The 14,680-nt window shown below is 37.2% G+C and overlaps 1 protein-coding gene across 6 annotated transcripts in view; it reads right to left on the bottom strand.

Moving 5' to 3' along the window:
- Positions 1 to 1,827: 1,827 nt before the first annotated feature.
- dclk1a (doublecortin-like kinase 1a) overlaps positions 1,828 to 14,680 on the bottom strand; it is a 94,794-nt gene continuing 81,941 nt past the window's right edge. For 3 of the 6 annotated variants that reach the window (XM_041260294.1, XM_041260297.1, XM_041260298.1), the window contains 11 exons: positions 13,944 to 14,031; positions 13,520 to 13,631; positions 12,893 to 12,950; positions 12,546 to 12,665; positions 12,088 to 12,234; positions 10,475 to 10,608; positions 10,300 to 10,377; positions 9,670 to 9,766; positions 9,232 to 9,312; positions 8,667 to 8,780; positions 1,828 to 2,716 (listed from right to left, as the gene is read on the bottom strand). In XM_041260294.1, coding sequence (XP_041116228.1) covers positions 2,546 to 2,716; positions 8,667 to 8,780; positions 9,232 to 9,312; positions 9,670 to 9,766; positions 10,300 to 10,377; positions 10,475 to 10,608; positions 12,088 to 12,234; positions 12,546 to 12,665; positions 12,893 to 12,950; positions 13,520 to 13,631; positions 13,944 to 14,031 — 1,200 coding nt within the window. In that variant the 3' untranslated portion in view covers positions 1,828 to 2,545. Of the gene's footprint in view, positions 2,717 to 4,578; positions 4,653 to 8,666; positions 8,781 to 9,231; positions 9,313 to 9,669; positions 9,767 to 10,299; positions 10,378 to 10,474; positions 10,609 to 12,087; positions 12,235 to 12,545; positions 12,666 to 12,892; positions 12,951 to 13,519; positions 13,632 to 13,943; positions 14,032 to 14,680 lie in introns of all 6 variants that reach the window. The other 3 variants (XM_041260296.1, XM_041260299.1, XM_041260295.1) reach the window with 2 other exon arrangements.

The raw sequence follows: 14,680 nt of genomic DNA, 5'->3' as shown, positions 1-14,680 counted from the left end.
GCACAGCGGTGTTCATAGTCTATAGACCTACTGTAACCTTTTGCAGTTTCTAATTCACCTTTGATAGTTCTACTCTAAGAGCTTGTGGGTTTACACTATCTTTGATACATATAACAAATTTGCACTAAAGACCAGTTTTTATACAATTTGTATAAAAACCAACAACAACCACAGGGGAATAACAGGATAAAGAGGGTTAAGGTTTCTACTGCTCTGATATGAAGCCACCTAGACCGTAATTCATTTTGAGCCATCAGTGTTTAAAAAGCATTTCACCTAAGTATTTGACCAGAGCCTTAATAATTCAGCGCCCTGTTAAGGTTTAGGAACATCTCTGGGTATGGGCTACATTTATTTCAGTGCATGTTTTACACTACAGAGCTACTTGAGTGGGCTATTTAAAAGCATCAGAAATTGACCCAGATATCCAGGATTGAGGTCTACACAGTAACACTACAGCTCTTCAGAATCAAGACATCAGCTCCAGAGTTGTATGTAAAATGAACGCACTCTACCTAAATAAATACATAAATTGAACACTGTGTACGCAATTATTTCCAGCACCTTAACTAAGGCACCCTCACTCTAGAGAGGGAGTCCTCATGAAGGCAGAGTTTGGCACAACGCGGTGTGAGTGTTGTATCTGGGCGTTTGAATGGTTTTTGAATTTTTGTTAAAAGATAACTGATCCGTTAAGTTCTGCTGAATACCCTCTGCCTAGTTTCATTCAGCAGCTGCAATCTGTGATGCAGAAAATAAATGAATTAATAGATAGGTAAATAAATACGGCTCAGTACTCAGAGGGTTAACTTGTGCTAGAACGAAATATTGTGCACATTCTGTACCATTGCAGCAATTCCCTAGCTTGAAGAACAAATAAATAAAAAGAAAAATCGAAAAAAATATTCACCATTTCCAATTTCTTTTCTCCAAATTGCCTCACCCTTTAAGGTTTGATTTAAACATAAAAAAAGCAATATACAGTACGGTACCACTAACACTTTATTAAAACAATAACAGTTCTACTTGTGCACAGATCTGCATTGTGCATAACCTTCTTTCATAAAAAATACAGCTATCCTACGACAATGCAGCATAAACCTGGCATCATCTTATCTAAATAAAAAATATCATACAAAAAGATGAAAAAACATTCTTACTTGTGCACTGATCTGCAGTTTACATAACCTCCTCATGTTGTTGTTGCATATATCCACTAACCATACAACATGAAGTTAATCCTTCCCTCTTAAATGTGAAAGAACAGTTGTAAACAGACATAGCAAAGTGCTACCAGAGTATACCTATGCAGATGTCCTTGCCAGTTAGAGAAAGGTATGACTACCAGGATTTAATTTGGGTAACTGCCAGTTTGCAGAGTGCAAATTGTTGGCTAATGTGGCTAGTTAACTTCTGTCTGAGATTTGGGTGTGTAGCAGTGTGGCAGGGTGGCAGTGTGACAGGGTGGTAGCCCTGCCGATGCACATGTGTTGGGGTGGGGAAATTTGGGCTGGCAGGGAGGAGGCTACATTTCTCCCTGTCAAAACATCCACAGGTGTATAAAACAGGTGTTCATGGGTGTTAGAGGAGGTTAGTAGGATTCATGTTGGTGATAGAGGTAGAGGTGGAGGTAGAGGTAGAGGTAGAGGTGGAGGTCTATGGTCTGTGTTCCGTGCTGTGCTGTCCCGTCTTGTGTGTGTGTCACTTTTGTGTTTCTGCACTCCAATCGAGAACAACGTTTTTACATCACATACTTTCTGTAGACTTTATCATTTACAGATTCGTGTTTCTGCAAAATCGGAACAATTCACATAAAAAAAAAAAAAAAAAAAAAAAACACATTAAAAAAGGCTACGTGATGATCATTATTGCATTATATTTTGTAAGCCAAAGCTGACGAATCTTTAGGAATTATACATGTATTTAATTCATTCAAGCTCATTTGCATAATTTACTTGCTTGGCATGCATTTTGAATGTCAAACAATTCATTTCGTCATCCATTTAGAATCCAATTTGAATACAAAAAATAAAGTAATTGTGTTTTTATTTTTATTTTATTTAATGCCGTCTTAAAATTCCAAATGCTGCTTAGCTCGGAACCAATTATCTCCTGGCATTCACACTGTCCATTAAATGATCTCTCCAATTGGTTATACCCAAAACTAACCATTTGTATTTATACAAACACCACCTGCTGGACATGTAATACATAACCACCTATTGAAATTAGTATGCTCAAGAGCATTTTACTACACAGACCATAATTGCAGATCTGCCAAGTCACATCTACAGATTGGTTTGAATGCATCCAATCTAACTGGAACGAGTAAAGGATTAACTTCTATTGGAACATTGCCTCTAGTCTCCACTGCAGATCATTCATTCAATACAGCAGCTCCAACCTGACCAATACATGTAATTAAGTATAAAGCTTTGCACAGCTGTAGCTGCTCAAACATAACTTAAAACATACATACACAAAAAAATAATAATAATTTAGTGCTCAAAGGGTCAGGCAACTGGGTTTGTTTAACAGGGGAGTGTTAAAAAGGTGAGTTCGGTGAGCGGACGGTCTCCGACGAGCTGGGGGAGTAGTCTTCCGATTCCGAGTTGAGCTCTGCTGTGGCGGTGGTGTGCTGTGCCCCGTACATCTTCCTCACATCCTGGTTGCGTCTTCGTCTGAAAACCTGCCCCTCCTTATCAAGAGCGGTGGTCTAGCAGGGGCATGAAATAAGAGACGTCAACATGTTAGTTTTGTGCTGTTTGCACGTGGAAGAGGGTGAAAGTGCTGGGGTAGGGTTAAGAGGATTGCTGCTTTTTCATGTATTATGCCTCTATTACAAAATGAGGAATGTGTGGGGATTAGATCAGTTCTTACCAGCTAGCTTCCAACCTATTGTGATAGTATGGGCATTTTACTATTATTATCATTACTGGAAGTAGTATTTAATACTTTGTACTTGGAAGCGCTGGATGGACAGCACTGGTCTACACCCTTTCCATTACACTTTTGTGGTCAACTTTCAAACCTGACTTTTTTGCTCTTTCAACCATCAAGAAATAAAATATAGCCTCCCTAAAATGTGCTTGAAAGAAACTATTTCTCACAGAGGGAACAGCTGCTGCACCTATGAATGAGCACTCAAATGAGAAGCAGTATAAAAGTGTTCACTCAGTGTCGAGCTCCCAAGCATTCTTGGTCTAAATTTTAAAGCTACGCTGAGGAACTCTTTAGCACGACTCTTAGATTATAAGAAAGAGTTCATATTTGTTAACGTCAGTATCAATTGAAAATTACATTACAGAAAAAGAAAGATAAGTTATGTACATTACAAACTCTGTAACATGCACCTCCCTCAGCAATGACTTAAGTTATATATTATGGTGTCAATACCATTTAAATGAAGTGTACCATGACCTACATCCACAGCAAGTGGAACTGTGTGTCACTGTTAGCATTTATTACATTAAGGCATTCACTTCTGAACAAGTAAACAGCTGGACCTGGCTACCACTATAGTGTGTAATTAGGAAGCTGGTGGTGTTTTTTTTTTTCTTTTCTTGTTTTTGTATAATTTTATCAAAGCCTAAAATTACCACTAAGAACTAAAACGACAGGACGTTTGGATACAAAGTTTTTACCTCAAAGATTGAAATGATTGCTGGAATCTACAATTTCTCTAAGCTGTGTTCACATGGTTGGGCCAATTTTAACTGAAATACAATACCTGAGCAGTACGTTAACATATAATCCAATGCACATTGGTAGTGAGAATGATATTAAATTCAAAGCAGTGCACAGCGGTGGAAAGCATTATAAGCTGAACATCACACAACAAGTATACGTGTTAGAAATAAGAAGTATGTTTCAGCTGCCTGTGAATTGTGAAGTTGTTGTACAATATGCCAAGTAGACACTGTGCTTTGAGAGTGTTGAGGTCCCGACAATAAATGTCAGTTTTGATTCATGTATCAGAACAGACGAGACAATAGCGAGGAACTGTTGTCTTCTCCTAGAAACATTTAGTACTGACCCTCAACACAAGAACAATGTAACAGTGTGGCAAAGCAAACCTACTGAAGGGAAGAGAGTGAAAAGGGGCAATAAAAACACAGCGTACCGGGTTCACAGGTGTTAAGAATACATCACCTTTGAAAGTAGCCACACTTGTTTCTTCAAGAAATTATACTGAGATAAATACTTTCCCTTTGGCTTCGAAAGACAGCATATACACCAGAAAATGTAAAAAATTTAAATATTGACAAACTGAATTCAGTACCGTAGAATGCATTTGTATACTATATTACATACATAACGCCCTTTTACATATAAAAGGAAATAAAAACATGAACTGAGCGTGTGAGATGAAGGAAGCTGGCAATGTCATAGTGAATAATGGGGTGAGGAGGGGAAATGAAGGGCGTCTCATTATGCTTTAAATGAAGCTGATCAAGCACCATATGGACTGGGTAACAAATCAAAAAGCATGTTTGTCCACTGAAGAAAATTGGTTAATGGAGACTGCCAGCACGTTGCCATGGAAACACTGACTGTTGGCACTGCACCATCTCATACCTTATCCAATACATTCCTGGTTGTTGGTAGTAGTCCAATGACCCTGATCTCTTGATGGTAAACCCGTGGTCCAGCTGAGCAGAGAGAAATGGGCAACTCAGTGGATCGCCTTTTCTTGTATTCAAGTAATTACCCCATTAAGACACATGAGCAATCTGTTACTAATTAATTGGAAGACGTTTTTGCAATCTAGAAAGGCAGTCTATCCTGTGTTCTTACAATGTGTAAAAAATCCTAATAAAATAAGTGATAAATGCAATTTATAAAACAATTACCAAACCAAGCATCCCTTACTGCTATCTGAGACCCACTAGTTCAAGGGTAGTTCAATGAAACTGTTGGGTTAGTAGTCTGGGTAGACAAGTAAATGTGTTTTAATGGAGGTTGTACTTTAATGGAGTGTTTAACTTAACAACTTTCCCAGCTAAAAACCTCTTATCTCATTAACAGTTTAAACCAGGGGTCTCCAACCCTGGTCCTGGAGAGCTACAGGGTCTTCTGGTTTTCATTTCAACCAAGCCCTCAGTTACTTAACTGAAACAATTATTGTTTTAATTAGTCAAAATGAACATGTCTTCCAGATCTTTAGCCACTGATGACGTAAAGACACCTATAAAACCTGCAGGATCGGGGCTGTCCAGGACCAAGATTGGAGACCCCTGGTGTAAACCATACTTCAAAAAAACATGCAGTTTTACGCTTTACAATCAAATCTGCTTTGAATAAGTTAAAGTTTTCTCAGAACACTCTGGCAGATGAGCTCTGAAGCTCAAAATTGATAAGCCCTGATTATATATATATAGAGAGAGATATATATAGAGAGACAGATAGATGTAGATAGATATATGCATCAACAAGCTGTTATAATTATGTATCACTGTCATCTTCCAGAATTATGTAAAGTTACTGAAGTTGTGGTACCTGGACTTCTGTTACTAAAGGATTCTGGTCAGAATAGTTTATGTCATGAGGTCATCTTCTAAAAAATGATGAGAATTCCTATGTAAACCAGATTAAAAAAGAATCTAGATCTCTTGTAGTGGAAGATATGTCTGATAATTTCACGAAGTCTGCCAAAACTGTTTGAATAGCATTTGGTTTTTCCTGGATTATGAATTTAAAAGTTGAACCGTGTCCATGGTGTCCTGTACCGTATTGGTTTCGTGACTTTGTACATTTGATCTACTGTTCATGTTAATGTTAAGGGCTTATACAGTATAAAGATTCCCTAACGTATCAAATCTCTCAAATGCTGTAGATATTCAGATATTCTGAAGACTGTACAGTACGTTAATTGACAGATAATCAATATATACTGTAGGTATGTTGTAACCATGAAATAGGAATAAAGTGACACAAATGTGATATCATTTGTAGTTAAACTATCAAGTTAGAGGTACATTTTACCTACAGCACATGCCAGTGGGTTTCTGTCGGTTTTACACAATTGCTACCATGTGCAGAAAACTGCAGTCCTCACTTCTTTTGAGAATGTGGTTCTAGAAAATGTGATAATAATACACTATGACATTTATGCCTGTGTTTTTTGATTGCTTAATACGGTATTCTTACTTAAACTAGCAAACATTTAATTACTAGAAAATCAATCCAAACCAAAAAACCCAGTGGAATTGAAAGCAAGCATTTGGTTTGTAATGTTGTCTGCTTTCCAAATGCTGTATTATTTAATTATTAATAGACTTCAGCTAATATTACCCGGAAAGGAAGAGGCATTTGTTTTAAAGCAACTGGCGTGTGCTGCATACTAATTTGTTAACAGTTCACAACTAGTGTTCAATTAGCATGCTTTACTTCAGGGAGAACATGACCCTTTGTTTTTTCTGCATCACTGAGTATCTTTTAGTTTTTCCACAGTGGAATTAACTGCTCAGAAGGATTCTTCTAAATAGAGGCTGAGCAGTCACTGACCCCCTGTTGTGATGGGCTGGGGTCATTTACAGGATGGATTTATTGGGGAAAAAAGCCTCTAATTTAAAAATAAACGCATTTCTTTCAAGTTTAATTCCAGGAATTACTGGAGTTTACTACTTATTTGTGGAAGCCAATGTGGATTTGTGTTGTACTTGCATATCCAATTGACAGTGTTATTTCTATAATCTGCACCCTTTCAACGGGGTTGCTTTCAACAATGTATTTTTTTAAATATGTATCTGGTGGTTTAGCTGGAAGTCATTAGTTATACTGCAATAACCCTAACATCTGCCCATGCAAGTGCCTGTGTGTCACATTTGAGAAAGCGAAACACAAAAAACACATATTCTAAACTCAAACAGATAAGTATCTATATTATTTTTTCCTACCAAAAAAAAAAAAAAAATCTAAAAGATGTTCTCTCTTCAGCTACTCACACAACTGTGTTACACTTTGCACAGCTCATTGGTGCCCCCTGGTGGCGGATGCTAAAATGACTTGCACTAATTAAATAGCACTGATATAACTGCATTAATTGGAGTGATATTTCTCACAGCATTCATTTGTTTAGAGGTGCAGTTTATTAATTTCTATTCAGACCGGGGTCTGGCTTTTTAATTGTACCTACAACAACTATAATACTAACTCTAAAAGACTAGTAGTGCTTTATTATTTTTGCTTCTGATGTTTCAGCTACTAAAAGGGTGTTCTGCTACTTAGGACTGAGGTTAAGTCATCTGTCAGTTAATTTTTTAATTAAGTATGATTTATTTGTTAACAAAATATGTTTCTCATTTGTAAACAGCGGTAATTTAATTCCACTAAACGTTATGAAGGTGTTTTGAAGTAGCTACCGAACCATCCATAGCATGATTCAATATTTATTTTCACTCCAAAAGCAATAAATATATGTTTAGAATTTATTTTAATAATCACAAGTGCTATTTTTATTCCACCTTTTGTTCAATACCAATGAAAAAAAAAACTGAAAAAGTGACACGTTTAAAAATGTAAATAGGCTGTTGTTTTTTTTTAAAAAAAAAAGTTTGTAGAGTTTGGATTTGCGATGAGTCCTAGACAACAGTGCTGACAGTCCTTTCAAAATAAAAATAATAATAATACAAAAAACAAACAAAGAAAGCGAAACTGTAGCATTCAAAAGGCAGTTCTTAAAAAGGAAGATGGCTGTATTGACAATGATGCTCAACTGGAGAGTGGTAAGGTCAACATGAATACGTAACTACTTGTAATGTTCAAGTCAATGGAATACTGAGCCCATCCTCTCATTTGCTTCATGATGTTGAGTAGAGATAGTTTGTATTTGAATGGGCGTGATAAATATTTTGTGATAAATTATTATGTAATACTTTTCAATAAAACAGCTGAGATGACATGTGAGTGTAGGTCGAGACGACTAATATTTGCATTCTTAATTCTTAAATCCGTACTTTCAATTGTGTAAACTCTGAATTCACTGTGAGGAATAAAAAAAACAACAAACAGTGCAGTGCACTTTAAATCCTCACTTAAAATACTTACCCATTGCCTTTAGGTGACTGAAACTCAAACAGTGATAACATACCCAGGCTGTCCTAATTCTAACCACTCACAACTTGAGAAAGACCTGTACATTTTTTAATGTATCCTTAGCAAGACTGCTATAATTTCATTGATAATAATATACCATAGCAACCACCAGCATAGTTATTTAACATTCCTCACTGTATTTAAGTTGCCAGTATGCTATAATACTGTCAAATTATGTGCATACAAATAACATTTGTTTTGTGCCATAGAAATAAAATGAACTTCTTTACATGAATAGCATGCAAATAAAATGCATGTAACCCACCATGTTAATGTGGGGTTTTGCTTAAAGTTGGAGTGATCTTCCGCCATATTTTATTTTAATCTTGTAATCTCAAAATTGTATTCTTCACTGAAAATAAGCGCAACATACTTTATGACCTATGTAATTTTTTTGTTCAGTGACAAAATTCAGCTAATCCAGACACAGGAGTTCACAACACACCATCTGCTTTGGCAAATTTTATGTATCCACCCATGTATATGGTAGTTAGAAACCACTGCCTTTTGATAGAGAGAGATGTATAACATCAATGGTGTTGCTTTCAGTAGATAGATCAGATGCTTACTGTTATAACAGATACTCCAGCTGTCGTGCTATTGGGTTTGGGGCCTGGGTTGAAGTGTTTCTTGATCTTTCCAGCTACTGAGAGTTGGTGTTCGTTCTCTGGCATCCCATCATCCTGAAAAGACACAAAACAAAGGCAAAGACACTTAGGATCTTCATTATTTTATTTTATTAGATTAAAAAAAACATTTTCAGATGTATTTGTGTTTTTTGCAAACAGGTGTCTATTTCCCTCTATTACTGAATGATAACCCCCAGGATATACCGTACTGTACCTCAACTTTTTTAACCACAACATTACAGTATGTGAACCTGCCTGATGCACTGAATGCATGCCTGCCATAGGACTCCCTTGGGTCTTAAACCCTGCCAGGTACAGACGGGGATTGCATTAATCACACACTGGTCATGAATTTTGGAGACATTAAAGGTTTGCTGACATAAGGGGGTTTAACAGTAGAATACAGGAGAAAATCTGTCCCAGGAGATGTCTGGGAGAAGGGTCCAAAATACGGGAGACTCCCAGTGAATAAGGGAGAGTTGACAGGTCTGATAATGCCACTTACATTGACCCAAGGATGGTCCAGAACCTGCAATGCAGAATACCGCTGGTCCACCTCCACCTGCAGCATCAAAGTGATTAGCTCCTGGAAAGTAAAACAATACAGGTTACAGCAGTTACTGCAGTTCACTTCAAGCACTTTAAAGCCTAGATCAGTAATTAGATCAGGTATTTGTTCCAAACACATTTTGAATTGTTTAATTGAATAAATTAAACCTGTCCCTTTGCTGGTCTAAATCATAATTTAAAAAAAAAATAAAACAGTTGCCCCAGCAACCAAAAACTGTTCATCTGCTGTTGAAATTATTTCCCAAATTGAAGAGTTGCTTGCAAAATTTTCACACAGGACCATCTTAAATGACATCGTCATAAGCAATACCATTTTCTATATAGTAAAACGTGGTGAGGTAACAAGGCAGTAAAATGAACGTAGTAAACTCACCTTGGCTGAGTCTGAAATGTGGTCCCAGTATGGAGAGGGAAAATCTAGCTGCCCCATTAAAATCTGGTCAAAGAGGACCTCCTGGTCCTCACTGCTCCTGTATAGCAATTGCACAAAACATGCAGCATTTGTTAATACATTATTATTATTATTATTATTATTATTATTATTATTATTATTATTATTTACTTTACTTTTATTTAATATTGCAACATAACACCATCTTATTGTATTAAAAAAAGTTACTGTGTCCAAAATACTGCATTAGTACTGTAGTTTCTTCATCTCCACCAAATGTACATATTAAACAGTGGCGACTGATCGAAAACGGAACTTGTTGACTCAATCAGACAGAAGTGCATTTTAATTTAGTATCCACACCACTACCATCATCTACTAGATGGAGACATGTGGCATTGTCCAGCAATAAAGACACAGATCATTAAAAAAAAAACGCTCTGCAGAAATGATATTAATATAAATCAGTATCTTCTTGTTTAAAGCCTGCCACTCAATGTACTGCACACTGTGCTCTATTCCCAAAGCTTTAACTTGTGACTTATTTAAAGTGTCTATTTCGACATTGGGATTCCTGTACTGAATACAGGCTCTAGGTGATTTGGTACATACCCCCGGAATGGAGGGAAGCCACAGAGCAGGATGTAGGAGATCACTCCTGCAGCCCAGAGGTCCACCTTCAGGCCGTACCTAACAGGAGAAGACAACCGGGAGTTTTGAGAAGGAGGCTGTTTTTCACATTACGATTCACGGTGTGACGCTATCTTTTAAAGCTTTCCTGACTTACCCAGTCTCTGCAATGATCTCTGGTGCTACATATGTTGGGGTTCCACAAACTGTGTACAGAGGTCCATCAACGAGTGTGGCCAGGCCAAAATCACCAAGCTTTAGGGATTTGCTACCGTCTTGGTGTTCATAAACCTGGAATACAGAAGCAGAACGCTTAGGGGGAGGAAAAAACATAAACCCTCAAGGAAATGCGAGCAGCAGGTTTTTTTAGACACCTTGCTCAGTTTAACATCAAATAACTATAGACATATATCATTGTAATTGGTAGGCTTTTTTGAACTGCCTCTGTAGCTGCAAAAAAGCTTGATTATTTTGTACAGTGGTTAAGATACTTGCTTGGAGTGTGTGGTCCCTAGCTGTGATTACCTCTCTAATATAGTAGGAGCCATAGCTAGTCTGCCTATTAGGGAAGGTTATAAAGTTGACAGTTGTCTGTCACCCCGAGATAATGCATATATTTGTAGAGGTTTAGCAGAAGGAAGGGTTGCTTGCAAGCAGTGCTTGTGTTATGGTAAAGGGTAAGGTAGGAGGAAGATACTGCTTTAATTAAACAAAAAGTACAATTTTGTGGTAATCAGGTAGAGGGCGCTAGACCTGGTTTTGCTGCTGCTAGATGCTAGAAGGTTCTGTTATGCAACCACTGCACAGTATAAAACCTTGTTTTTTGCCAGCTTGTGGTTTGAAAAATGTAATAGCAGTAAACAATGTATTTTGGGACAGCTGTGATGCCGTAGAGTGACAGAGTGATATGTATAAAAACAAACCAGGGGATGAAAAATTACAGAAAATTACTTCCAGAAAAGTTTTTGTGAATTCAAATTTCAGAAAAAATTAAAAAGCAGACATTTAAATCAAATGGTTAACCTTCTAGAGACATATGTACCAGTTTTATGTTTTCAATACTACAGGGATTGTGTTCACATGACCTGGTCTCATGCGTTTATTCACGTGTCCTATCCAGTCATATTGGAGAAGTGTATTGTTTCCTCCCTGCCTCTGCAATATGATTTGATGTGTGTGTGATTGCACAGTAAAATGTGGGAGCCAATGGAACGTGAGAAAATCCACTCTACTGTATTTGACATACACTTTAATCTTCACATAAATACACTGATTTCCATATACTGCCGATTTAAATATGCATTGCATTTTACGTTGTTGCGTGTAATATAATAACTCAGTCACAGCCATTCCATAGGACTAAAAGCAAACAAAAATTGGAATCATTTTTAGCATCTGCCCTTTGTGTGAACTCAAAACTCAAGCTTCCTAATGTGGCTTTATAATGAATACAGCAAGTTAGACAATCCAGATTAAAGCATTTCAGAAGGCTCTGTATTACTGTTGCTAAGGAGACAGTGAATAAGCACAAACTCCTAGGCGCCAGCTACACGGAGCATTTCGAATCAGAAATAGGCAGCTCTGTGTTTGCAGCTGGCATCAAACTTGCCCACCCAGCACAGCGGAACAGATAAAGCAAAAATGATACTGTTATGCAATAATGCAGTTTATGTCCTGGAAGAAGAGAAGACAAATTGCTTGTAGTCCAGATGGCAATTTGTTTAACAATTGGCTAGAACTTTTTGTTTTAATGAGCAACCCAGTACTTACCAGAAGGTTTTCAGGTTTGATGTCTCTGTGGACAATGTTAAGGCTGTGCAGGTATTTGATTGCGCTGACCAGATTGTACAGCATTCCACTGGCATCTCGCTCTGTGTATTTGTTAGTGGAAGTAATGGCATCGAAGAGATCGCCTCCCTGAGGAAAGAGAGACATCAAATCAACTCCCTCACGAGAAGTGCAGACCTAAAGGTGAAACTGATGATCTGTGTTTATGTACATCTACAGCTATGGCCAAAAGTTTTGCACCCTTTAGAATTAACACATTTTGTTTCAGAAAGTTGAATGAAATGTGCTAAATAGCACAGTACAATAGGAAAAAAAATTCTTATAGGATATTAGATGGCATTAGGCTGCTTGAAACTAACTTTCATGACCCTAACTATTTTTAGGACGACCAATGAGGTAAATAGCAATGCAAAATGAATGGTGTGTTATGGAATACTCACCTTGACAAGTTCCATGACGAGGTAAAGCTCAGTGTATGTGTCCATCTCCTCAATTAATAGAACAATATTTGGATGTTTTACCCTTCTGAGAATAGAAACTTCATTTTGTATCATGTGTTCCTGTCACAAACCAGAAAGAACAATTTTTAGAACAATATTGATTTAAGGGACTTAAGCATAAACCTGTCACAAACAAAGACTGAAACTCATTGGGTAGCACTACAGGACCAGTTACCATGGTTACAATATTGAACAAAGGGTTAAAGTACAGGTTTAAAACAAGTACATATTTAACTAATAAAGTGAATGTGCCACAATGGATATAGAGTGCATTTTAATCGACTTACTTTGCCTCTGCACTTGCTTTTGTTGATAATTTTCAAAGCATATTCTCTGCCAGTTGACCTGTTAAACAAATTAAATAAATTATATGTTTAAAAATACATTATATATATTTGAACTTTTTTCAATAATGAAACTTTTTTGAATAAATCTACCCTATTAACTTGAAATGTAATTAAACAATGAATCAGAAATATCTAAGGACTAGGGGGCTTGGTAGTGGCTTGGTAGCTGTTAACCTCAGACCCTTCCGACACACTTGGCCATGGTAAATTGACATCAGTGCAAGCACATGTCATCTTGAGTTATCAAAGAGGCACAGAATTGAAGTTTCCAAACCTCACTGAGCAGTTTTATGAAATGCAGTTGGAGCAGGAACCTGTTAGCTTTTATTACAATCACAGTCAAAAACATCCAGTTCCTGGTTTTAAAAAGTACTTGCTCTTTTTAATTCAATTTCTAGAAGACATCCCTACAATGTTTCTGGCAGGGAGGGGTAATAAAGAACAGCACGATTAAAATTCGGTCCCACCAAGGTAGGCATGAATTACAGGGGTGATTAGTATCTGGGAATGAAAATGTTGTACCTCCTCAGAACTTCTACAGGCCTTACAATTTCCTTTCAAACTCACCTCTCTACACATTCTCGTACTATTGCGAAATTGCCATCTCCTATTGTCCTTCCCACCTTGTATCTCTCTGCAATCGAGGCTGGAACTTGGGGACCTTCCTCCATCACTTCTACTGGAGAAAGCACAGATAATGTTACGATTCAATACCACCACAAGGGCTGTGAATTTATTCCATCTTTGAACAAATTGCCACATAAGGGTTAAAGTTAGTCTGCAATCTATACTTTGTAATAAATATTTCTCTTTTTTCTTTAGATACATTCTGACTCTTCCATGTGGAGAACAATGACCGGTCAATCTGATCTTGAACATCAATATCTCCTTACTGTTACTCTCCCCTGTGACTTGAAACTGACTCATAGATGATACTGTTGATCCGATCAGGGGAAAAGAAAGACTGCAGATGCATATCTGGTTGCCTTACCTTCACTCCCTGGTCCATCGTTTTCATCCATTGAGCTACAGACCTTCGTAGATGCTAAAGATATTGAGGAACCGCTGTGCTGAGAACTCTGGGTAAATTTAGGCAGATGGAATGGAAAGAAGGAGAGAGAGAGAGAGAGAGAGAGAGAGAGATTTTACTGGGTGGTCGAAAAAACATTATTTCCAAGGCCCATCACTTATTTTGTTTTAAAGTTGCAGTATTATGGTTGATTCTATATCATTTCACACCTTCCTGTATTACTGCTGAGTTTAGCTTTTCAGTTTTTCCAATTCCATTCCATGTTGGTCCACACATGTTTGAGTGTGCCGTCCTTCCACTTCTTTACTAAAACTGTGGGACAGGTGAGCGACCACGAGTTAAATGTACAAAAGAAATATTAAAAAAAAAAAAAAAAAAAACTGTTTCTGTTTTTTTAATTACAAACTTTAATTGCAACCCAAAGATGAGTTCTTACCAGAATTTAAACATGAGCCTACTTAAAAAGATGCAATGTCTTTGATTTGGCAGGTGCCTTTAATTACACTGTGCATGCTGAGTATTAGGAAATCTTGGTGTTGTTCAAACTCAGAGACAAGCCTTTGAAGTGACATCCATTACTAAGTAAGAAGGGTTGTTTTTTCTAAGGGACCTTCTTCTCTTGTTGCATTTACACTGCCACCTTGGACATAAGTCGTCCAACTGATCGCGGAGATTCTTATCATTTTTCACGTAGCATT

Source organism: Polyodon spathula, chromosome 9, assembly GCF_017654505.1.
Source record: "Polyodon spathula isolate WHYD16114869_AA chromosome 9, ASM1765450v1, whole genome shotgun sequence".
Classification (NCBI taxonomy): domain Eukaryota; kingdom Metazoa; phylum Chordata; class Actinopteri; order Acipenseriformes; family Polyodontidae; genus Polyodon; species Polyodon spathula.
Note: the sequence above shows the minus strand (reverse complement) of the source record. Positions and strands in the feature narration are given on the sequence as shown.